Consider the following 27,125-nt stretch of genomic DNA (forward strand, 5'->3'; position numbering starts at 1 on the left):
ATCCCCAACCTCAACCGGGCTGCCACGGAGACCGGAGCGTGTTTTGGTCAATGACGGGGTCCACGTGGAAGACGGGAGCCGCCGTCGTGTCAGTGCGTTTGCGCAGGAGGCGTCTCCTCGTGCTCCTCTCTCCGGGTTTTCCGCCGCGCCACGTCCACACCGAGAGTCAGACTCCGCTAGAGCTCAGTCTGAGTCTAAGATCCTCGATAATTCGTAGCAGCTGTACCGCGGGCATGCGGGTGGGAGAGACGGGGGCCGCCGCCGCAGTATTTCTAACGGTATCTCCGTAGAGTGTTGTACCTCTTGGTGGTGATTTCAGCCAACACGAGGAGCCTCCTCTCCCAGACCGCCAGGCAGCTGAACCCCACAACCACCCAGGCTGCCTCAGCCCAGGTCTTTTGAGAAACGGCTTCCATCCAGCTGTCTTTTTATTAGCTGGAATGACAAATACGCTTGAGCTGCACTTGAATTTAAACGCGAGGGGGCACAGAAAGTGTGCATGTAGCCGTCCTCTACAGTATGTTTCCATTCGGGTTATTTTAAAAAGACAACATTTCCAGCAGTGATAGCGATTTAAAGAGCAACACATACAGCATGTGAAAATCCACACAGTAATCTGTATTTATAACATGGCAGTGCTCACACCAGAATTTATACTTGAATCTAATTTATGTATTCGTTGGAAGTGAACAAAATATTCTTAGGACTCACAACCAGTAAAACTAATATTGCTGCTATGAACTACGTGTGATAAATTTACCAAAATAGCATTAAGAGGGCCATGGGTCACATCAAGTGAGATATCAGATACAGTTCTGCAGATAATTGTGCTAAATTGGAAAACTTGTGTTGCAAAATAAAGTTTTTACATCCTCCTTTTACAGATTGCCTTAAGTGTGTTTACCACAGTAAATACACACACAGATACACACAAAGCCAAGAGGGAGTAAAAGTCACAAGTATGCACTGTAGTGCAGGTATTTGACCACAAGATGTCCCAGTACCTCTTTATTTGAATTGCTCCTCATAAGGCGTCATAGTCGCATCTGCAGAACAGTATGAATAAGAAGATTAGGCTAATAATGGTATAATTATACCGTATCTGCAGAAATGTCGTTATAAGTGTCATATCAGTATGGGGTTTGGCAAGACTCAAATTGCAGTTCAGAGGCTTTTATTTAGTTTCTTCTTACTGTTCCAGCATGCATTTGTAGCCTTTTATTATCCGACTATATAATTCAAAGCAAAGTCAAGATCAAATAATTATAAATGTCTCCGACTATTATTCAAAGTGCGGTCAGGTACATTAATGTGACAAGTGACACATTATAATGTATCTACTTTCAGTATAACTTTCAATATGATTCTTGCATGATGATGCATTTGTGAAACATTTTGGATCAGATAAAATAAATGTCAGTAAATGTTTAAAAGTGATATCGTGTTGACCACTGAGATTCAAACATCAGACACACATGCACACACACACACACACACTCTCACACACACACACACACACACACACACACACACACGCACACACACACACGCACACACACACACGCGCACACACACACACCAGGTAAAGGTAAGTTAAGATGTCATAGCTGTGCAAATGAATTATTATGCTGATTTTCTAGTGGCTCTCACGGTGTGTGATCTGTTTTCGATGAATGTTCATTTGACATGACACATTGGTCCCAAAGGGAAAATGTTTCTTGGACACACCCTTACCGCTGGCCTCCAAACATCAGAACAGCAGACAGTGTGGGTTCTTATCAAAAACCACGAGGAGGGAATGATCCACATTTCTGACCACTTTTTATCTGAGCGATGGCTTTTGTCAGAAACATGTTCGTGTTCTGTACTCAACTTTTTCGAACCGCACTGCATGTTACAGTAAATATGCAGATTTGTATCTCATGAAAATATTATCACGGAGTTTCATCTGGCGATTTTAATCAGAAAAATGCCCGCATTATATTTTGCCTCGGGCTTTCTCAGCCTAAGACTGACACAGCTTCACACACGAGAGGCATCAGAGTTCAGTGTGTCATCCACAGACATTGCCCCACCTCTAAACAGCCACTAGGAGCTGGATTGACTAACCACCAGTAAACAAATATCTTAGTTACTGAGCCAGTTATTGAATCCATGAGGTTTTTAGCATTTTGAAGGCATCTTGGATGGAACATTCTTTGTACCAAATACCATACGTAAGCATGGTATGTTGGATGATTGGATGTATTATTAAATATCTTTGTGGTCACATGTTCTGGGTCAGAGCTGCATACAATTCAAAGTAAAACCTCAAATAAACACTCACATACTCTCAGTGCTTTGCATCATCAATGAAGCCACTGCAAAGACGGTCTCTTCTACGCAGATTACAGTCTTGGTTCTCTGGACTCCGTCTTAAGGGAAAACTGAGGAACTTTTCTATCCAAGTGTATAGTAGCTTTATACATAGTCGAATTACATACAGTAAGTTATTTATAAAAATAATAGTGGAACCTTGTGCTATTTAAGGAATGGTATAAAGTATAAAATCGATGGAAATAGTAATAGAACTACTCTATGACCTACAGTCTCAGCTTTTAAGATGCAATTCATTTCAGTGGGCTAGGAGTCTTTGTTCGGAGGCAGTGTTAGTTCCCACATCACCTCACTCCCCTCAGTTGTCTCTTTTTATGTGTTTCCCATCTGCCTTCCTCCCTCGTGTCCCGATCTCCCTCATCCTCTGAAGTAATGCCAGACCTTACAATCAAATTTCTAAAAATAGAAAAACTCCATTGTGGTGCCAACACACACACGCACACACATACACACACACACACGCACACATACACACATACACACACACACACAGACTACCAAAGCAGGACTAAAGTTGGCAGCCTCAATGCAGTACATGGGTGAAAAGTATTGAGAGGGAATGAAGTGAAACTTCATGAGGTAAAAAAAGAAGAAAAAGAACGAGGGAGGTGCACCGGGAAAAAGATGAAAGGTGAATTTCAGATTGAGGCAGAATAGAGGAAGGAATAGTTTAAATAGGAATGGACTTATTCACAGTACAATGCAATGTATGTGTGTGTGTGTGTGTGTGTGTGTGTGTGTGTGTGTGTGTGTGTGTGTGTGTGTGTGTGTGTGTTTGTATTCATGTATTTGAATTGTAGATTTACTCAACCAGATGATTGGACTACCATTTTTGCCACATAGCTTCACACCCACAAACAAACATTCTTTTTCAACTCCACACTGGTCAGTCTAGATGAGTCTAAGCATGACAGGGGGTCAGTTCAAAAAGCATGCCGGTGTCACTGAGTCCTTTCCTGATCTCATCATCTTGGGATAGTCATTGATCCCAAAGGAGAAATCCATCTTTTTGAGGCTTGAACTGTGTGGTTGAAGGACAGTACCAACCTGCTCTCATGTTACCTCACGTTAGCGTAAAAGTGGGAAAGTGTAAGACCATAATGCTCCAATAAACAACCTTGGTGGTCAACCTGTGACTCCTCAGCAGTAATGACTCCGATCAGTTTTTACGAGCACACCTCAGTCAACCTGATAACAGTGTTCTGGTAAGTTTGTCATTTGAATTGCTTTATTTAGTTACTTTGGTTTTATTTGACCATTTCTTTGAATACTGAATCTACAGCGTCTGTTTTAAGGCGGCACAAAATGCTAAAAAATACTCTCCAAGTTGCAACCACAAGAGTTTCCCATGATACTGTATTTTCCAAGTCAGACTTTCTGATACACTATTTCTTGATAGATATATGAATAATGCTGTTAAAAGTTACTTCCCATGATTGTAAAACTGACAAACTCACACCTGCATGGAAATGAAACATTAATCCGCTGAAGCGTGTTCGTATGCATTTTAGACACATAAGAAACTAATAAAGTCTTTCAGGATGAGTGGAGCTGCAGCTGCTGAAGATGGAAAGAAACAATAAAGACACAAACAAAAAACACACTCAACCACATGCACCTGCACACACACATTTATTAAGGTCAAGAAGAGAGGTTCTTGACTTTCCACTGGAAATTCTGAAGCTCAGGCCTATGAGTGGAAGAGACCAGTCACACCTTTATAACCCCACAAAAATTGGTCAGGGGCCTAAGCGCACAAATATACTCAAACATCCCAATGCGTTACTCACTGAGTGGCTTAGCACTATAGTTTCTTATTATTTCACAGACAGTTGTTGCATAAGCATCGTACAGATACTCGCTTACAGGAAGGGAGATTAGTCTGTAATTGTTAACATGAGTTTCTGCCTAGTATGTGCGTTCATTAAGAAAACACTTCTCAGTCTCACACACAGCTGGCAAACAGATAAAGGGATGGAGATGGAGGCAGCGATGTTGTTCTTACAGATCACCCCACACAGAATGTGCTGTTAGGGTAAAACAAGTCTCCTGCTGCTCTGACTAAGTGTGTGTGTGTTCTTTGGTTGAACAGAGACACCAGAGTAAATACTGTAGCGTAAATAGGATGAGAGTGTTGTGGGAGGATGCGGCCTCCAGTCACAGAGGCTGGTTTGCTGTCAAAGGCAAGGGTCTGCACTTTTATCTGGCCATATCCATGTCAGTATCTGACACACGAGAATTTCTCAACTGGCTTATTTTCTTTGCAATTTCAGTCAGTTAATGCGAGCAGGGGACACTTATTGCACACTTTGTGAGGGGCACAGGGCCACTGCATCACTGCAGAATCCTGACAAGGACTTACTCTAACTCCACAGAGATGCCTGGTCCCCCTTGGGTGCAATTTACTGTGGAGCCTGGTGAGACACGTTGAAGTGTAGCAGAGCTTCAACAGACATCATTTCAGAGCTCACTGAAACCCCAGCATGTATCTCATTGACAGTAAATGCGCAGCATTTTTTGTACAGGTCACAGAACATTATACAATGTTAACTGCTTAGTTGTATCATACAGTAAACTTTTATGGGAGCACCTGCCTTCATTGTGTTTCTCTAGCCCTTTACATTTACTATTTCCTTTAAAGACCCCTGCTCAGGTTACAGTTGGCTGGACCCAGATTGACTTCAGAAAGTATTCACTCCCAGAACTATTGAGGCCACTGTGCTCCTGGGAACACTCACAGCTCTAGAAATGGTTTTATACCCTTGCCCTGATCAATGCGTCACCACAATTTCATTCTGGAGGTCTGTAGAGAATTCCTCTGACTTCATGGCTTGGTTTTTGTCCTGACATGCAGTGTGAATTGTGGAACTTTTATACACAGGTGTGTCACTCTCTAAACTATGTCCAGTCAATTCAGTTTTCCACAGGTGCCCCACAGCGAAGGGAGATTTCAGTTTTTGATGTCTGATAAATAAAAACATTTTTTAAAACATGTTCTCACTTTGTCATTATGAGTTATTGAGTGCAGACTGAAGGCAAAAAATTCTTATTTTACCCATTTACAAATAACACAAAATCTACAACACAATAGTGTGCAATATTGAAGGATATTCTGATTATATTAATATAGCTGTTATAGCTGCTTTAGTTCCAGCATCCTGGCGTTGTTCATGTTGACTCACTGTCACACTGTCATGGCTGAACAAATGTCGAGTGACACAATGTCAAGCACAGTCTGTGCAATGAGCACAGATGTAATCAGGCAAAATAAGCGAACCTGTGTGGGTGAACCACAAGTGTGTTACACATAGATACTGTGCTTCCTCCTGTTCTCTCTCTCCTCCTAATGAACCTGCATTTGTATCTGACCTCCTCTGTTGTTCAAAACGCATGAAGGTGAATATTTTGGCTTCTACTTAACCACACTGTTCTTATTTTTAACACATTTTTTTTCAGTGGTGGCGTCTTCTTTGATCATTGTACCTGTCAGGGACGTCTCTCTCTTCCCCTCTCCCATACTCCTGTTCTCATATTCCCTCACTCACCTCTCTTCCCTGCTGACATCTCCTTCTCCCGACCCCTCTTCTTTTTTACTATAACACGTAGCTGCCCTCCTTTGTATTCATCTCTCTCAACACTTGCTTCATGTTAATTTAAATCTATTTGCTTAGATTACGCTTTTTCCATTTCTCAGTGACGCATGTTTTATTATGTACAAAAGTACTAATTAAAAACTCATCTGGAGGAAGACTGTGAGAAAGAAAAAAGAGGAGGTGATGACAGAGAGAGGAGAGAACAGAATATCAAAAGAGAGGTGGGGAGGGAAGACTGTGGACCAAAGGGACAGTTGTGACCAGGGAGTGGGAGTTGATGAAGAGAGACTGAGATAAGTTAGAAAGAAAAAATGAAGAGAAGTGTTTTATAAATTATTGGCCAGAAGGTAAAAGTATATACTGGAAGGCATGTTAATAGTTTTGGTCAGCAATGTCACAGGTACAGTACCGTCCTGTGACAATAAAATTTCAGATTCCATCCCAAAAGCAACTTCCAGTGTCCTGTGGAAGTGCAGGTGAGCAAGACACTGAACTATGTTGCATTTGTGCTTTTCAAAGTTTTGACCCTCAGTTACTGTGCAGCTCTCCCATCCGATCAGTCTGCACTGGTAAACGTCAGAGCAAACAAAGACCCAAAATGTTTCGAACCTCCAACCTCTGAAAAAAATAAAAGCCAAGCACTCTTCCAAGATGCAACATCTCTCCAAGTTGTGTCATATTTGCGTCTCCGAACTAACATTCGTGGCCTTTTGATCTTAGAAATTCAAAAGTGCGATCACGTGTTCCTTCTATATGTGACAGATCAGTTACTACAAAGATGCCCGATCACTTTTGATTTCCTCAGTCAGGCTGGTGATGTCTCAGATCTTGTTTAAAAATCTAAATTTGACAGACACAAATGTTGGAAGCTCACCTCCTAATCCAGCTGCCTCACACATGTTCTCTAACATGATGGACAGTTATTTGATTTGGAGATACTGCATGTTACAGATATTTTATTTACCCGCATACTACTACTAGTTTTTTTCCCCTCTTAAAACATGACTAAATTCCCTGATGTTTACTACAAAGGGTATTTTCTGTCCGCTGTTCCCATTCCCAGCACCATGTCACGCAATTTCATGGCTCTGTTTGTCTTTAGCATAGCCCAAGTGCATTCGCATGCATACTCACACAAGCACGTACACTGGCGGACACATACACATGTACACACACACAAACACACACACACACACACACACACACACACACAGGTCCCATACAGAAGCCCTTTCTCCATTCAGTTATGTAACAAGGATTAGGTTTCATTATTTCATGGCCCCAACAGTCAAAACTACGTGAGCTATTTTTAAACCCATACCCCAATATAATATCAACAGACGCTTACAGTGATTAACGGTCATTGCTGCTCACGCTGACATGTCCTCCTAACGCTGATATTCACTCCCACAACAACGCCAACAGGCACTGTTACTTCATGGACACATCTGAGGCCACAACAAAAGTTTTGTTAAACCAGTCTGGAACTATTTTAGGCCTGTAAGTGAGTTTGTTTTCAATTCTTGGAGCTGTAGCCTGTTGCTAGCCCATGTTAATCAATCAGTACTAACCTACTTAACATTAGAAAGCGTTGTGAAGTATTGGAGCACTGCTAACTTTAGTGCCGCAGACACTTTCTGCCTTAATGGAATTGGTGAGGTTGCATTCTCAACATGGTAACGCTGCGGTCATGTCATGGCTGCTGTTCGAGGGAGAACACTGTTGCTAGTTGCTTGAAAACAAACATGGATGTTGGATGGATGTAGAAAAAAAGTCTCATTACCGCTCCAAACTTCAAAAAAAAAATCTCAACTTGTGAACTCTGAGCTATTAGAAAATGTATGCTACAAAGTCATACCACATCAGTCATCAGTTAGCGTGGTAAACACAACTTCACTGGAGGGCACTATCTGCTCCTTGCCAGGTCATTTCGAACAGCAATAGCTTATAACTGTTGCTAGGAACCTGTGTGACAATTAGAAAGCATTTAATACAGAAAACAGTTTAGATACTGTGGAGTCAGATTGGGATTATAGAGATGGATGAAGTGTATGGGTCCCATGAGTTGCACCTGCAACGTATACACACACACACACACACACACACACACACACACACACACACACATACACGCGAACACACACAGTTCCATACTAAGAGTTTGTTTGAAGTAGTTGCTGTCACATTCCACAAGCTAATTCCTCTGGGATTCGGGTCATTACATCTGGAAAACCAGAGGAGGCACTAATTGTGTTACAGTGGCTTCACAAACACACACACACCCGGGGGGGGGGGGGGGGTTCGCTTGAACACTGACAACACATACTGTATATGTAAATACACGCACACACACGCACACACACGCACACACACGCACACACACACACACACACACACACACACACACACACACACACACACACACACACACGCAGGGCAGTTCCACTTCATGGGCGTCTAATTGCAGGCTTGTGTCCAGCCAGGACATGATGTCCTGAGCACCCAGGGTCGTTTCTCCACAGGCATCTGAGGGGGCACCACACTGTCAGGACCAATTACCTGAGAGAGCAACTGTGCTGCTTAAATACACCTACACATACACGTGTATATACAGTACACAAACTATATACACGTACTGTATAGGGCTTGCACACATTTTCATGCAAATACACACACACTCACACACACACACACACACACACACACACACACACACACACACACACACACACACACACACACACACACACACACACACACACACAGACACTAATGTAATCACCCTGACATAAAAACACACTTACATACAAAGTCACGTACAGATGCACTAACAGGGGATTTAGTAATAGTGGAAAAATCTACACCAGAACCGACTGTGGTAATTAAAACGGTCTGGTTGTCATGGTAATGCCTGAAAAGTTCAGGAGGGATCACACTTGTTTTCCACATAAGAGTGAAGTTAAGGTTGTCCTCTTTGCTTCCTGTATTTATATCTTCTCAAGGCAGGCCTCTGTAGAGCTTTCCTTTTTCTTTTTGCTTAAAAATTTGACTTTGCTCTTTCCTCTGCATCTCTCCAGTTTCCCTCATCAGTGTGTTATGAGCGCAAAAAAGGAGCTCCTTGACAAAGCTCTCTCCGAACTTAAACTGCTGAAAAAAATAGCTTCGCAGTCTGTTAAAAATATTATGAACTACAAATCAGATTCCATTTCATGACTGGAAGGTATAAGTCACCTTTTCCGATAAGAGTGTTTTATTTTAGACTGGGTAAAGATAGATACTGTGTGTTTCAGAGACAACAGTAGTTGATAAATGAAATAAATACAGCTGCACGCTATTAAAAAGTCACCACTGTTCTTATCATAATTACAGGTCTCCACGATACCCCAGGTTTCATGATCCCCAGAATTGTAAAACTAACAACATTTAATAAAATAATGCTGTTTCAACGGCTTCTTGTTTTCAAATCAGCGGAGTACAGATTGTTAGATGAGTTTTTAGGGAGACAAGATTTCATTCCATGGCAGGAGAATATTTGCATTTGAATTATTTTTACCCTTCAGACAGACTGCATAACAGTCATAACAAATGATGGGAAAATAAACTGAAATGAGACTACTATATTTGGTCACTGCCGTGTAAATTGACTGTTACTAAGTATCAGCATCATTGATTATCACACACCAGACTGACTGCTATTATTAAGCAATCAATTTCTAAATTAGCTGCCGCTGCACAAACCACAACTCAAAGATATACAGACAAACAGGCACGTAAACCACAAATGAAATAAAATTTCTATCCAGTGTAAATCATCTGTATTTTTTTTTCGCAACCAGGACCACCCTTGGAGGTCCTGGAGTAGACTCATAAATTAACTGACAACTAGAAAATATAAAAATACGTTCATACTGGATTAATTTGAATTGGCAAAAACTGATGAACTATTTTCAACTGAACAATTTGAAGACTAGAAGTGTAGGACAATGTGCTGGTTCAGACAAAGAGTTTACATGAGAGATTAGTGTTTCAGGACATGTGATCTAAAGTTACAAGAAAACAACCACTGGCAATGCATTTAACAGTAATTTGACATGTACCCTTTATTTACCCTTAATAGGTGGTTATACTGTTAATTTAATAAATAAAGTCCCGGAACATTATGTGCGTTTGTTTACACTTGACATAACTTGATTTACTGTAATGCATTGCGCATAGGAGATACTAAAGAGTACAGTGCGATGTGGGTAAGATGTGCTCCTTGAGTGGGCATCCGTGCACGTTCACCCCCTGTCTACTGTCTGAACTTGAGGTCCGCTTACATAATGTTCATTGTGAGGGATTACACTGTAAAACATGCATTCAACAATGGTCAGCAGGAATGTTAAGTATAGATTTCTGTTGTCTTTTGTGTAGCTAACGAGCTCAAAACTGTAGCAAGATGGGCTCAGCTGCACAAGACATATTAATAATTTTAGGCCGCAAAAACACTTCAAATGCACTTGTGTATATATGTAGGCAAGTGAACGCATCACAGTTTAAATGTAGTTCGGTATTAAACTATCCTATACAAGAAGTGTACATAAGGTTAATAGCTCAGCAGCCTATTATTTATGACAGAGTTATCAGATTTTTGATCGTTCCTGTGGCTTTCGCGGTCTTGTAATATGCTTTTAAGAAGGAATTAACTGAGATGACTGCAGGGCTCTCAGTCACCAGTGAGGAGCTCCACCTCCACTGATTCAGTCAGTGATAATTTCGATTCAGTATAGTCAGTTCGACTTTGAGGACTTGGTAACATGTACCGAACACCTTTGCAGCATAGTCAGGACAGTGACTGACAGGTGCTGGTAAGTGTCATACAGTACAGAAAAGTTACAGGATCTTAGAACTGATGTGCTCATTAGAGTAGAAAACCTAGTTTTATATGATACCTACTAAAATATATCTTCAAATGTTCAGGCATTATTCAGTTTAGACTACACTGACACACACACACACACACACACACACACACACACACACAAATTAAATATGCCTGTTAGTAAGCATGCAACATACGAAGACACACATATACACATCACCCACACGCTCAGTCAGACACAGGGCGCAACACACAGTATCTATCTTTAGCTGTACAAACAGGCGTGTAATTAATGTTCAGATGTTGGATGCATGAGGTGGAAACACGAACATTTAAGCTAGTATTACTTTCTCATCAGGGGCCAAAAGACAGAAAGAGGGAGGAGGGAGAGAAATGGAGAGTGGGAGGGAAGGAAAAGCAATGGAGCATGAGAGATGGATGATACTACAGCCTGTTCATTATTATTTGTCAGCTCAAAAAACACCATTTTCTTTTTCAGTACATATGGTAATTTGAAAGGTGACCCCGCGAGAGCAGCTGAAAACGATGTACATAAAAAACAAATTATATAGTATACTGGTAGTCAAGGGGGTTAAGTTGCAAGTTACAATGTAAGTATATTTGTTACAAGTCATCAGCCCGTCTCTCCCAGTGTTTCATGTCTCTCTACACTGTCACACTCTCAAATAAAGGTAAAGATGCTATATAAATTCTTTATTTCTTATTCAATAAAATCTTTAAGCAGGCAGTTATACTGTACATAAAAAAAGCTTTAAATTGCGAGCCAGAACACAGGTTACGCTTTACAATAAGGCTAAGACAACACAGAAAAACCCACAAAACTACTTACCAAGGAACAAGTAAATGTTACAAGCCAATGTAAGTATTTACCAAAACACTTCCTTCTTTGATGAACACTCAGCCATGTATACCCCAATTTCAATTCTGCCTCTATCTATACCTCCAGGGCCTTAATTAGTCTGTGAAAAGCAAACTGTGATTCGTTTGGTTGATTTTTTTTCAGCCACAACACACAGCACTCCACAATCTTTACCTCGAGAAGTTGCCAACTTGAGTTTCAATCAGAGGGTACAGCCCAAACTGGAGACTGTTTCCCAGCAGATTATCAAAAATCCGTTGGTGTTGAAACTTACTGTGGGGCAGGAAGCTTCTATTTATATTCTCCATTTAAGTTTCTGTAAAAGGAATAGCCCATTTCTGTATATTTGATCACCCCAGTGGGCTCAGACACCTGTCATTCAACCTGCTTCATTGACCTCTCACCTTCCTGCTCATCTCCTCTGTGGGTGTTTTTGTTCAGTAGAAACAAGCATGCAAGTGTCTGAAAGGGATTTTAACGCATGAAACTCAGTACACCACATCCCTCCACCAAGGCGGAAAATGCCTTATCTCGCAAGGTTAAGGGAAGGGATCAAAAAATCCTGGATCTGCTCCGTTAACCGGAGCCACACTTAAATGTAATGGGTTCTTCCCTGGCCCATGCCCCATCCCTCCACCGAGTTTGGGACAAATCAGTTCAGTACTTTTTGCGTAATCTTGCTGACAAATAAACAATCCAAAACAAACAAACAGACAGAGATGAAAACATAACCTGCTTGGCAGAGGTAACAAGAAGCCTGGATTGAAATTGGGACAATGGGAATATGGGTCAATAACCTTGTGCAAATAAGATAGTATTTAATAAGATGATAATAAACCAGCGTTGTGTTCACTCAGTGAGTTTGCAGTACCTGTACTGGTTAAACATTAAGAGAACATTTCCATTGCACAAGTCCCGTGCTGCAGTACAAACACACTGGACCATCTATGGCTTATTTTGTTTTCCAGTGGAAAGCACAGCGAGACAATATCTCTATTCCCAGCTACACATCGAAAAACTGCATATCTGAGGTCCTAACCAGGATGACAGTGTACCAATACTGTCCCCTAAGTCCATACAAAACATAATGAGGAAAAGTTACTGGAAGTGTGCAGATCATGGAGAAAATAATGAAGTCATCCTAGTTTAAGGCTTGTTTTTTTTTTTTTTTTTTAAATCAATCAATCAAGCAATAGCAGAGAAAAGTGAGCCTGTATCCAGCCATCCATATCAGAAAATCTTCCTGCCAGTGGCTTTGTGCTTTAGGACAGTGGCTGAAACCTCCAAGGGGTCACAGGAGAAATCTAAGGGGTTGTAAAATGACTAATGGGAGACGAAAGAAGAGAAAGCAAAGTTCTGCTGCTCAAATTTAAATCTTGTTTTAATGATTTTTCTCTAAAATGTTCTTTTCTTGTAAAAAAAAAAAAAAGTCGGACTGTTTTACCTCTCCTGGCTTCCTCAGGAATTCTTTATTCAAATGAAACAATCTGAGAAGTTTTGAAAGGAAACTCGCTCGGTGATGGAACTGTTCAACATTTACGCAACGCGTGACAAGGGCTCGCAAGTAGACACATCGTAATCATTACTGTAACACAAGCCCGAGCAACCCGGAACCACTGCTTTAGCACCATTTAACATAGCCCTCTAAGACTGATACGACAGCAGAACCACCTGGGTCCCTGTAAGATACACAGAAAACTCCATCACTACCTGCTCTTCTTCACCTCTGTTTCCCTCATTCTTCCACTCAGTGTGCCTCACTGCTTTTTTAAAAAAAAAAAAAAAAAAACAACGTATGCACTCTTATTTCCCCCTATTCTTTCTTTCCCTCTCTGCCTTTATGTCTCTTCCTCTTCACTAATTCCACTTTCTCCCTCCTCATACCTGTCTGACGTCCAGCTCGTCGACACCAAGAAATACCTTAGGCGTATTTGAAATGACACTGTAACACTTGATGGATGGGTTTGTCTCAGATAGTGGCCTCGTCTGACGTGATTTTGTTGCAGGTGCATCTGGCCGATAAAATGGGAGAGAGGTAGAGCTATGAGCAAACGGTTTAGGTCTACCTCTAGTGAATAAACATGCAGTCAGATTACTGCAGATTCATATGGGGACGCCTCAAACTCTGTGAAAGACCTCCCTTGGCTCTCCGGTCTGGGAGCCACCTCCCTGCGTCCTGCACATCCACCCCTTCCCTCCCGTATCCCCACCCCTCTCCTCCTCATCCTCCTCCTTCCTCTCGGTGATATCCCACCGCTGCACCGGTGCGCTCAAAACGCCAGAGCGCAAACGGAGCGGAGCGGAGGCCAGAGAGCTGAAAGAGGAGGAAAGAAAGGGAGAAAAGAGGGAGAGACCAGGAAAAAAAAAAAAAAACATTTCTTTGTCGTGATATGTGGAGACAATAAAAGTACCTAAGCGCAGCATCAGTGTCCGATCAGCGGTAAAAGTAGAGGAGAGGAGCTAAAGGAAAACGGAGCGCCTGTTCTTCCCCCCGCTTCAGCCTCGCAGGGAGGAGACACGCAGAGGAGGAAAGATTCCCCTAAGCGCAGTGAGAGCGTCGGATGAGGAGAAGAGGAGAGCGGAGGGCATCGGATAGGCAACAACAAGGAGTAAGTACAGAATTAGCAATATGTCATCGTAATTTGTAGGGGGACAGGGTAGAGTCGTGAAACTTACTGCAGCTCGTGGAATAAGTTTTTAAACCCCCCATGCTCCCACTTCAAACCAGCTGCGTTATTGAAAAAAAAAAAGAAAAGAAATGTTTTTACTTGCCATCTAATCTATGCCAACACATCGACACGTCAAGCATATTAACAACACGGGTATCAGTAAAAAATAACGTGGTGTCATACCCATGCAAGACTCGTTCTGCTTGTCCACCATGTGATGTGTGCGTGTGATTATCTTTGACTTTAGCCGCTCTGCTTCCTGCACAGTTGCACCGACTGCGATGTTTGTTTGCTTGTCTTTACAATAGTGTTTCTCCCCAGATGTGCGACCTCGTCTCAGTTACTCTTTTATTCTGATTCTTTTTTTTTTTTTTTTTTTGGAAAATATTTCCGAAGCTCGGCCCCATCGTCCTTTGAGTGCTAAATCCACCTAAAGTCAGTTCCCATCATTTGCAGAATAATATTTTACCTATTTAGGTCGACGAATCTTTATAGGAAGTTTGATCGTTGTGGACGTTGCATTAAGGAGTGACAGCCTGGAGACGCAGAGCAGTTAGAGAGGAATGTTTTTGCACCATTGAGGCGACTCTGTGTGACTGAATATAACATGGTAGCAGTTTTAGGGTTTTACAGTGAAACACTGGGAAATGATGTATCCTCGGCCTGAACGATGCATAACTTTCATTAATTTTCCTTCTTTAATTAAAAATTCTCTTCTTTCCTGTCTGAGAGATCCTGAACAGACTCCACCTCCAGACTCTCCCATGTCCTCTCCTCCTCGTCGCTTCTCTTTTCTCTTTTGCCCTCCATTGACCCATATTGCCCTCTGTTAGGTCTTCTCATGCACACACTCACACATAAACACACAGTTTAGAAGAAAACATTATATCCTAACATTTTTCCTAATTTCCAAAGTACTTGAATGGTGTCTGACAGTATGTGGCTTTTATGTTTGAGATCACATTAATGTGATGTCTGTCTTTGTAGTAAAACTGTCAATCCATCAGTATGTCTGCTTGTCAAATACAGTCTATTATTATTTGTGATTTTGGGATTAGTGAATTAAAAAATACCGAAGACAGGATAATTAAAATATAATTCTATTGCAGAATTATCAGTATACCTCACATCTCAGTATATTGTCAAGTCTTAATACATATCACTTTCTCTCTCCTCTTCCTACTAAATTTCAATAAATAAAACAAATGAAATAGTTTTTTTTTTTTAAAAAGAGTAAAGACAACCCTCATGTTAATAGATCTCTAAAAACAGAAAATCATACGTTGTGTGTGCACAAACTGAAGGTAATTATCACACCGCTGTTGTCTCCATTGTAATTGCTCTCGTTTTTTTTGGGGTTTTTTTTGACTGCACATGTGAAGTGATCAACAGATCCAAAACTGACTGACAATTGTAAAACGTGCCATAAGCTAGGCACCCGATCTGGCATGCAAAAGTTTTACGGTTAAACATCATTTGCAACACACTCATTCATCTACTTAAAAGAATTAAATACATAAAAGCTGTTGATTCACAAACTACAAAGACATCAGCACCTTCTTTTTCCTTCTCCGTCCCTCCATCCCCTAACATTTAAGATGCACACCACCCTCATGTCCTCTTTTTTTCTTTATTCTTGCTTTCAGCATACCCTTTATTCTCAGCTACTTGCTGTATCTTATAAAAGCAGATACACAAAAATTACACACCCAAGTATTGCAGCATGAGCGAAAGGAAGAATACCTCCCGAGGACTTAACACTTGTGCTTGATTCATGCTTTCATCAAGATGTTAGGATTTAAAGGCCATTTAAAGGACTTGTCGATGATTTATTTATAAAGATTTCTAAAATGAACAGCTAAATGTGTTGACTGGAACAAGCTAGCAGAAAGATGAAGGGGAAGGAAGTGTGAGAAAAATAAAGATTCAATGGCAATTTTAAAAAAAATAATTTTCCCTGACAGTGGCAGCTCCAGACTTATTGGACCCTAAATCCGCTACTCACAACACCAAGCCCCGCCTCTCCTTCTCCACAAAGCCAATCACACTGACTCCCCGGGAGGAGAGTGAGGTGAGAGAAAAAAAGACTTTAAAAGTAATAATTTTTTTCTGGGGGAAAAAGGCTGTGTAAAATGAGTTTTTGGCATTATTGTAGGTAATCTCAGGACGCCCCCTGTATGAATGTGGGTTGATTGATCAGTTGAAGTGTTGTAGGTGGTTGCCACAGTGATGAAATGGAAGACGGTGACAGCCATCTTTCTGTTGGTGGTTCTGTACCTGGTGATGGGAGCAGCAGTCTTCAGATCCCTGGAGCAGCCTCACGAGAGGTAGGCAGGTTAAATATCTCTGCTGTCTGTCTGCCTCACCACCATTGACTCATACATCCATTTACCCATCATACTCCTGTTATTGACATTCTGTCTACGATCTGTAAGTTGCTCACTCAGGCATTTTTTCAGTGCCACTGAAAACTGCAGGTTTTAAGCCCCTTCTACAAAGTGCCGTGTGGATGCTTTGATACGGAATAATTAATGACCTATTTTGAAACTTTCTTTTATTGTAAAAATATTGAGAATGTTGTCTTTATTTATGTTATCAACTTTTTCAATGCAAATTGATTTTTAAAGGCAATTTTCCACATCTGAAATAGAGACCCCTGCGATGAAGCTAGTAAATCATGTTTGTCTAATACTTTATGAGGAAAAATATCAGTCTTCAACAATGATGATCATAGAATTTCTACACAGACTGAAAAACTGTAGTGGTCTCTGGTACAGAAATGTGTTGGCTCAAGTTGTATGTAGAAGGCAGTGGCTATGTTGTTGCAGCTGGTGAACATAAATCTGGGTGGATGACTATAACATGTGGAGTCCCCTAGGGTTCAATCATTGGGCCTCCAAAAATTCACTCCTTATATGCTTAAGGCCAAACTCCAGGAGGACAATAAGATTTCACACCACAGCTATGCAGATGACATCCAGATATACTTATTAAATAACTCTGGTGCTATAGACCCAGTGTGTCAGTTATAGAAAAAAATATACAAAAGGGTGTTACTAAACTTCTTTCAGTTAATTAAAGATAAACTGAGATGATTATAAAGTCAGGAATGAAGAAGTATTTGGACAGTTACACATTTCTGTTCTTCAGGCTCTGAGCTTCAGCACATTCAATTTGAACTAAAATAATGGATACCACATTAAAGTGCCAAGGTCTCAGCTTTAATTTGAATAGGTTTGCATCAATATAGAAAGAACTGTGTGGGAGATACAGCCCTTTTAACACATAGTGCCCAAATTTTAGGGGTTCAGAAATAACTGGACAGCGAAACATGAAGCCAAACAAAATCCACATATTTATTATTTTGTGGTCAATCAGCAGACGCTTGTTTTCTTCCCTGGTGATGCTCTGCCAGAGAGTCACTGCATCCTCCTTCAGCTCTTGCTTGTTGTGGGGTCTCTCCTTGAGAGTTGTCTTCGCCAAGTTGAACGCTGCTCAGTCGGACTGAGATCAGGTGACTCACTCGGCCAGTCGAGGATATTCCACGTCTTCACTCTGAAAAAGCTCTGTGGTTGCTTTGGCCGTAAGTTTAGGCTTGTTGTCCTGCTGTATGACAAAACATCGTCGAATGAGTTTGAAGCAGTTGACTGAATCTGAGCTCAGAGAATGCTCCTGTATACCTCTGCATTCATCCTGTTGCTTCCTGTCCAAATACTTATGGTCTGGACTGCAACTCACCACGAAGAACTCAAACTTCAGCAGAGGAGAAGCAAGCACTTTATTCCTATACTTAAACTTCCTTAACAAACCCTTACACTCTGTTTGTGAAATATGAATTTAATTTGACTTGTGATCAAAAAGGTTTCTCAGCCTCCCTCACTTTTCTCTCCTTTCTCTCTCCCAGTGCCCAGCGCTTGGCCATCCTGTCGCAGAAGCTGGAGTTCCTGTCCAGACACTCCTGTGTGAACCAGAGCCAGCTGGAGGAGCTGGTTAAGGTAAGCCTGGCCTTATCTTAATCAAAGAAGTAAAGTTAACAAATAAAGATATGTATTGTGCACTCATATCTCCTTACAGTGTCTCCTACCACACACACAGTTGCGACTGAGCTTGCAAGGCTGCGGTAGTTTTAGCACCATGGACAGTTCCCACAGCTTCACTTTACAGGAAGTCTGTTGCTGCAGTCAGACTTTTGCTACTCCTGGGACTCTTACACTCACCTGCACTGGATTCCCTTTGACAGCTATCCTCACCCACAGTCATCTCAAGTTTTATATATTTCCATCTTTAATTCATTAGAGCGGCAAGCACACAAACAGACAATCTTGCCTGCACTGCTACAAGAAACACGTCTCAAAAGCACCTCCTTAAATGTTTCATGATAATATTATTTATGGCAGCAAGAAAGTAACACAACGTCTGTTTTTTAACCAGACGGAAGGTATCTCTCTGATAACAGCTGTTTTGAACACAAGTCTCTCTCTCTCTTTCTCTCCTTCCAGCAAGTTGTGTCTGCTATCCGTTCAGGAGTAAACCCTGCAGGGACACTGACCAACCACAGCAGCCTGTGGGACCTGAACTCTGCCTTTTTCTTTGCTGGGACTGTCATCACAACCATTGGTAGGACACTGGTGTGTCATTGTTTATTAGAGTATGAATTTAAATCATAGTCTTTGCAAGTGTGTGGTCAATGTATTTGTGTGCATACTCTTTTGAACCATGCTGTTGTGGTCAGTTATGTAACATGTCTTACTAAGGTGGAAAATGGAGGGAGTTTCTTTTGTCAGTGATTCTATATCTGCTTCCTTGATATAATCTGACTTATGCACATTATTATCCCCATGGCCATACATTACACTATACATGCATGTATGTGTGTGTGTTCATCACACTCACCTCGCTTTCAGCACAGTGGATGGTCATGTCTTTGTGCACCATATTCCTTCACTCTTAGTATGCTGGAAGAGGCTCGGCCAAAGAAAAACGTACGCTCGAAGAAAGATTGAGTTTTGTTGATTTATATTTAAACCTACAATTTATAACAAGCCCATGATTGCAAAAAACAAACAAACAAATATCACTCAGGTATCACTCTTTGTGTCAACACGATTATTTCATCTTTATCAGCTTTAATTCAAGGGCCAGATTGAACAGAAATTTAAAAATAAATAAATCACACCCTAGCAAACTAAATATAAACTAATTCACCAAAAATATGTGTAATCTGAAAAATATTAGAGACTTTAATAAAACAATCATGTTAACACAGCACTCATCTTACCTGTGTCCTTGTTGTATCTGATGATCTGATTCATAAATTACTTTCTCGGCTTTTTTGAAGCACTATGCTCTGCAAAAAATGTTATTGGTTGTAGTAATTCCCTCTTGCCATTGTGTTAAAAAAAAAAAAAAACCAGTGTTGGCATTTGGGAGAAAAACTGCATATTTGAAAATAATGCTGGCTCAATCGTTGCAAAAAAAAAAACAATGAAATGAAACACTGAAACATAACAGGCCAAATGTCCACTGTCCTAATGTTCATGCTATAGGATCAGTGGTAATCTATTTCCCTGTCTCGCCTTCTTTCTGTCCTCTGCAGGTTTTGGGAACATCTCTCCCCACACAGAAGGTGGAAGAATATTCTGTATCGTCTATGCGTTGCTAGGGATCCCTCTGTTCGGCTTTCTTTTGGCTGGTGTAGGAGATCAGCTCGGCACCATATTCGGCAAGGGCATTGCCAGAGTGGAGAAAATGTTTGTGGTGAGTCTGGACTAATGTGCACAGTCACGTAAACCCAACACACACACACACACACACACACACACACACACACACACACACACACACACACACACACACACACACGCACACACACACACACACACATACAGGTACAGGTGGACATGCACATACAGTTGTTTCTCAAACACACACAGGAAAGTTCACAGAAGTGTATGGACTATAGGCAGCAACTTTATATAGGCAAACCTGAATAATTCATATCAAAGCACTCTTGACAATATCCTCACCCACACCAGCTCTTTTAGTTTAGTCGTATATTTATAAGACCTACATCTGATTTAACTACTGTGCCATTCTTTGATTTCTCCAAAACGTGGTAAGGGTGGTTGAAATGAATTTAATCTTATATTGTATCAAATGGAACTTGACATTATGTTATATTGTGATATACATAATTTTCATAGATAAATGCATTAAATATCTGAAAACTCCTCATGCTGGTGCAAAAATCCAATATTACTACAAAGAATTCCTGTTCATTAACATACAACGTTGCCCCATTGGTCTAATATATCCACAAATATTTTGATTTTGGACTACAATTAAACATATTGACAATCATTTCATTGTATGTATATCATCCTTGAGTGAGCACGTTTTCCATAAACCTGTAGTAGCATGAATAGTCAAGATGGCGGAGCCGGTTCAGGTACTGTGTCTCTCTGGGTTTGTTATGTAGACTTCCCACCTCAGAGATGTGTCCTTGTCCTTGCTTGAAGGATTTATTAAAAGGACCTTGCAGCACCGTTGTTTCTTTAGCATGAGTTACCCCAGAGGGAATTAAACCCTGATGATTTTCAGTGTTCAGTAACAAGGTCAGCTTGGTTTTTAACCCTTTGTGTCATTAATCCTGTGTATTCATGGCCGTTGAATCAGTAACGGACGAGAACCTCTGCAGACTCAGCTGGTTTAGACAGCCATGTCATAACAGCTAGAGCCACAGTAAGGTCGGTCTTGAAGCAGCTGACGCCAGAACTCAAACTGAGTAAATACATTCTCTCATTCTGGGATCCACACTCATTAAAAACGCCCAAACTGTCTGAATGAGAGGCAGATCTCCTTGCAATTGTTGTTATACAGACCGTTTTCAGTGTCATCATCATTAACGTCAGCATTAATGGGTTGTAACAAGCCTGCAGACACCAAATAAGAGAAACAAAGCTCACACAGCTTGTGTTCAGGTTTTTAAGTCTAAGTTGCTGTTGTGAATAATTTGCTTTTTAGTCCTAAATGAAATGAAAGAGAAATCTGAATCCAGAATGTGTAATTCAGAATGATTTGCTCCTTCTGCTGCTCTCAGGGCACCCGAGGGATTCAGTAACAAATATGATGATTAAGACTGAGGATAGGGGACAAAAGTTCATTTTGTGTGTGTGTGTGTGTGTGTGTGTGTGTGTGTGTGTGTGTGTGTGTGTGTGTGTGTGTGTGTGTGTGTGTGTGTGTGTGTGTGTGTGTGTGTGTGTGTGTGTGTGTGTGTGTGTGTGTGTGTGTGTGTGGAAGCCTTATTGCTCTCTGCAAATTGTGTGAGACTGCAGCATTATCCTCAGTGAATACTGTGAATGTCTTTTCTCTTCTATTATACCCGAAGGACCAATTTACAGAATAATGCTGTTACTACTAACAGCATCTGGCTGTTTTAACATGTCACTTCAAAAACATTTTTCCCTTCAACAATGTGCTGTATCTCTTATTGTCAGTCGGTCCTCCACTTTGGTGCAGACTGATTTATCTCAACAACTGGTGCCCAGAGGATGAATCCTAATGACTTTTCCTCCAGAGCCACCATGAGTATGACATTTGGTTTTGAGTGAAATGTCTCAACAACCGTTTGATGGATTGCGAAGAAATTAGTTTCACACATTTATGTCCCCCGCAGGATGAACTGGAATAATTTTGTTGACCCTCTGACTTTTCATCTAGGGCCATCATCAGGTCAAAATTTGACTTGGTCCAAAATGTCACTTCGTGGCTAAATACCTGCAAAACTAATGACATTCCCACCAGCTTTAGCATGCTAACATGCCAAACTAAGATGGTAAGTTATACCTGTTAAACATCAAGATGTTTGCATTGTAGCGTGAGCATGTGAGCGTGCTGATGTGAACATTTAGGTCAAAGCATCACTGTGCCAAAGTAAAACCTTGTTAAGCATTAAATCAGTAGTATAAGCCCATTTTCCCCCAGTTTGACAGATGGCCATATTTTCGGGTAGTTAACTTCTGGTTCACTTCCACACAACGTTCAGCATCTTTCTGTAGTTGGGACAGCATTTCAGTAACTTCTCATTGCTGGACAAGGCGCCATATAAAAATATCCACTTTTGATCTGGATTATCTCTTTCTAGTGCCTGCACTCTGCCACTCTGACAGTTCCAGCATAGGAGGAAATAATTTAACAACACAGCTTTTGTTCCTCAGATCCAAGGAAATTTGATTAACCCTAAACACTAAAAGAATGAGAAGCCTTGTGTACGTTTTCAGTGTTCACAAACAGACCAAACAGATCAGGTGAACCTGTCGTAGCGTTGAATTTCACTGTTATATTGCTCATTTTCTCGGCCGCTCTATGTCTCTGCCTCCCCTGCAGCACTGGGACATCACCCAGACGAAGATCCGGGTTATCTCTACCCTGCTGTTTGTGTTGTTTGGCTGCCTGCTGTTTGTGGCACTCCCAGCAGCCATCTTTAAATACATCGAAGGTTGGTCTGCGCTGGAGTCCCTTTACTTTGTGGTCATCACCCTTACTACCATTGGATTTGGGGACTTTGTAGCAGGTACAGACACTTTGACCCTGAAAAAAAGCTCTATTTCTTTGCATCATACAGATCTGTCATGTCAGGTGTTGAATAACTCGACATCTCTTTTTCTCTGTGTCTAGGTGGGTCAGAAATAGAGTACTTAGATTACTATAAACCAGTTGTATGGTTCTGGATTCTGGTGGGACTGGCCTACTTTGCTGCCATCCTCAGCATGATAGGAGACTGGCTAAGAGTCATCTCTAAGAGAACAAAAGAAGAGGTACGAGACTGTTGGCTCACACCTGTTCCTTCCTTCAATGGCTTTGTCTCATTTGTTTTACAACTTTTCTGTCACTTTTTAATATTTTTCTCGCTGCATATCTGTTCATCTGTTGATGTGAATGTGTCCACCCTCTATATCTCTCTTTCCTTCAGTACAATGACAAACAGGTTATACAGGCTAATCGTTAACAATGCCATTTCCCTGCCTCAACTTTTGCCCTCTGCTTAACTTCATTTCAATGATAAGACTGTTTTCTAATATAACTGACTGTCTGCCATCCAAACACATAGTCTTAGGCCATTACTGTGGTCATATTCAGAGAGAGAGAGATTATTTGGACAATGTCTGATAATGTCCTTATCAGAAATTTCTTCTAGAACTGTCTGAACACTAAATATAACAGTTTGCACAAATAAATTCACTTATTACCACAAAGGAACCCGTGGGAGTTTTCACAGGATAAAAAACCTGGAGGCTTCCCTCTACAACAATGGTCAAACATTTTAGCCAGTTCTTAACTAACAAACATTTTCTCATATAAGACTTTCAGGGGACAAGACAAGTATCTCTGGCAAGAACATAATGGCATGACATGGTGTACCCAGTAATTAAACAGAATTAGTTGAATGATTGTGGTTTGCAACTGTAGCTAGTACCTAGGTTTCTAATACTGAAGTCCTGCTGTGATACCACATAATATTACTCCATTACCTTCTGATGAGATATAAGGACAAAACAGATGTTGGTGTCCCAATAAGACGAATAGATATCCTGGTTAAACAGATTTTGGCACAGGGCTCCGCCTCAGTCTGCCATTTCCTTTTTGTCTGTCAACATGCTCGTCATATTAATGGAAACAGAAGCAACACTGGAGGACCTGGCTGTATTCATTGGTAGTAAATAGCTTTTCATGCCATTAAGTGTCATGATACTGCATTTGCAATATTTGTAGAAAAAAGTAAAGTATATGACATAAAGTTTTTTCGCACTATGGTGGATTACTTGACTGTCAGAAGCAAGAACATTTCCGTAATGAAAGACCTCTTTTACATTCTGACTGGGAGGCTTATATACAGGCCTGTCCCTACAGGCAAAGCGCTAAATGAGTAAAAATCTATGTGGTGTATCATATCAGATTCTGTGGTTCACTGAAGATGAACAGATAGTGAGGTGTTTAATTCATTTAAATTGAGATGTGCAGACAGAATTAAATTAGACTCAGTGTGGCAGACCACTCTGTTGTTGGAGAATATAACTCTATTTCCTTGGGTTCATTTTTAATATTCAACTATTTCCACTCCTCTGCGAGGAAGAAAAAATGCTGCAGTGTGCTTTCTGCAATATACCGAATGTCTGTGCTGTAACAACATGCTCTGCTCCACCAGAAATATACGTATTATTGCTATTTTTGTTATTTAAAGATGTGCTCATCTGTGTATGTGTGTGTGTCACATTTTCCATGGTTGGTTAGCCCGTTGCAGTCGTATTGATTGGCCGATACGTTGCTTCAATGCAGTCGATTTGACTTGATGGTCAATAACATTGTCACTCTCCACTTCTCTCTCTGTCCACTCTCGCTCTGTTTTATTCACACAAGTGTGCAATAACTACTGATCATCTCTAAATGGAGGAGTTATGTTTATACTAGATCATTAAAGGACCATACCAAAGATTTATACTTTATTGCTATTTATCATCTTATGGAAAAAAATCATACTCAAAGGACAAAGAGTAAAAATAGGCAAACGTGATTATCATAAAAGGGATAATGTGACTGGCAAGTCTTTGATGTTGGAGTGCCCTTGAATGCACCAACAGGCAGAGTTTTCAGAGCATTCACAGTTTCAATGAAAGTATTTCACTTCAAACAGAGTAATGGATGGAAAACTTCAACAAAGCTTTAAGTCTTTGCATGTTGATCCGCATATTGTAGTAAAGTGAATGGAAACCAATAGCTGCCCAGAAGGTGCCTGGAAAGGTAGTAATGCTAATAATGTTATGTTTTTAGCCTTCCTCATACAAAACCACCAAAAATGACCTTTAAAGATTATTTCTAAATGTCATTACACAGCATTCTCTCTTCTTCATATCAATTTGTATTTTAGCCATTTAACTAAAAAGTTAAAACAGCATTTTTTTTTTTTTTGCTGAACAGTTTCAAGAATCAAACCTGTCATCCATGTGTTTCCTGTCTACTTACGTCACTCTTTCTCTCTCTCTCTCTCTTCCTGCAGGTAGGAGAGATCCGTGCTCACGCTGCCGAGTGGACGGCTAACGTCTCCGCAGAGTTCAAAGAAACTCGTCGACGTGTCAGTGTTGAGATCTACGATAAGTTCCAGCGTGCAGCATCAATTAAGCGCAAACTATCCTCGGAGCTGGGATTTAGCCCTGCCCCTGAACTCACTCTGCCCAAGAGGACCGTGTCCGTCAATTTCAACGATGAACGGGACAAGAACGAGAAGGAGGCCGGGCTGCAGGGCTTGACGACACCTCTGGCCAGAAACAGTGGTCTGTTCATAAACGGTTTGGATCCCGAGAGAGGAGATATCTCAATCATTGAACACCTCAAGTAGAAAGATGACGGCCAGCACCTTTCAAGATCCTTCCAAGACCTTTCCATTTGTCATCATTGACGGCATCAGTGCTGAGAACCGAGTTGCTTTACCAAGTGAACTGTTTCCATTCACAAATCAAGTATTAATGAGAATGTAGTACTTTGTGACTCCAGCAGGGACATCTGCAGCCCTCTACAGGGAGGCTGCATTTAAATTCTTGCTCAACAAGACTCCAGTGGATTTCTGACAACGGGCCACCTCTCTCACCTTACCACCCAAGAGCAAGAAGAAGAACATACAGTGCATGAGTTGATCTTATCTATAACTGCATTAACTGGGTGTCTGTCAGCTAAGTCTCACTCAGATCTTGGAGCAAGCAAAGTTGTCAGTCAGCAGGTAAAATATTACAATAAAATGTCTCCAACACACTGTATACGTAAAATTGATATTGACTTGATATTGAAAAGTCAGAAGAATGTCCAAGGTGCCTGGCTGTGTTTGCACCACTTCAATATTTTCCACTTTAACAGTTTAGGGTACATTTTTACCACACAGCTTTAGAACTTATGAACAATTTTTTGTTGTGTTTAGGTTTTTGTATTTAGCTATTTTTGTTGAGGGGGGGGGGGTCCTTTGTTGGACAGTTGCAGAATGAAGAAAACACCGACAATCACAGTAGGATGTTAACTACATACGTCAAATCGATGGCATTTGAAGAGGTGTTACATATATTGTGAGATGTGATGATATCACAATTGTGAAACTTAGAAGAGATGATGTCTGAACTACAAAGATGGTGGACTCTGATGGGGAGAGGCAGATTTTGTGCCAAATGACTGCAGAATGTGAAGACGGTGAGGTTGTGAAGATGGTGTGATGTGATATTGTTTGAACTACAGAGGAGATGGAGAAGTTGTGCTATATTGAACTACAAAGATGCAGGACTGTGATGTTGATTAAGCTACAAACTCTGAGCACAGAGAATCTCTTTAGACTGCAGACAGCAGGTCTTTTACGTTTAGACTGAGCTCATATTAGAGCATTGTTTATCTTTACACACGGGAAAAGACCATATTTGCTGCACCAAAGCTCTTTTAAAATATGAAACTTCACAGCCTGTGTGGTTTAAACTCTAAAACTCTTCGTTTGTAATTCCAACAAATTTAAAAAAAGAAAATATTTGAATATCACTGTGACCGTTTTATAGAGTAGCTCACATAAATTGCCTTTACTTTATCAAACCACTATAATACTTAAAAACAGTACTGTTATATGAGCTTTTTTTTTTTTTTTTTTTTTTACATGTTTTGCTTCCACAGTTTGTTGGTAAATGTTATAATCTACAGGTTTAGATTTAAATAATTATTGTTAC

The 27,125-nt window shown here is 40.7% G+C and overlaps 1 protein-coding gene across 1 annotated transcript; it reads left to right on the forward strand.

Moving 5' to 3' along the window:
* Positions 1-50: 50 nt before the first annotated feature.
* On the forward strand, positions 51-25,771 carry kcnk2a (potassium channel, subfamily K, member 2a). Its single transcript, XM_040126900.1, has 9 exons — positions 51-165; positions 16,344-16,450; positions 16,594-16,706; positions 18,284-18,374; positions 18,879-18,996; positions 19,976-20,136; positions 22,765-22,951; positions 23,056-23,195; positions 25,433-25,771. The coding sequence occupies exons 1-9, from the start codon at positions 51-53 to the stop codon at positions 25,769-25,771; spliced, it is 1,371 nt and encodes a 456-aa protein (XP_039982834.1).
* The last annotated feature ends 1,354 nt before the right edge of the window (positions 25,772-27,125 follow it).

The sequence above is a fragment of the Xiphias gladius genome, chromosome 1 (genome assembly GCF_016859285.1).
Source record: "Xiphias gladius isolate SHS-SW01 ecotype Sanya breed wild chromosome 1, ASM1685928v1, whole genome shotgun sequence".
NCBI classification, from domain to species: Eukaryota; Metazoa; Chordata; class Actinopteri; order Istiophoriformes; family Xiphiidae; genus Xiphias; species Xiphias gladius.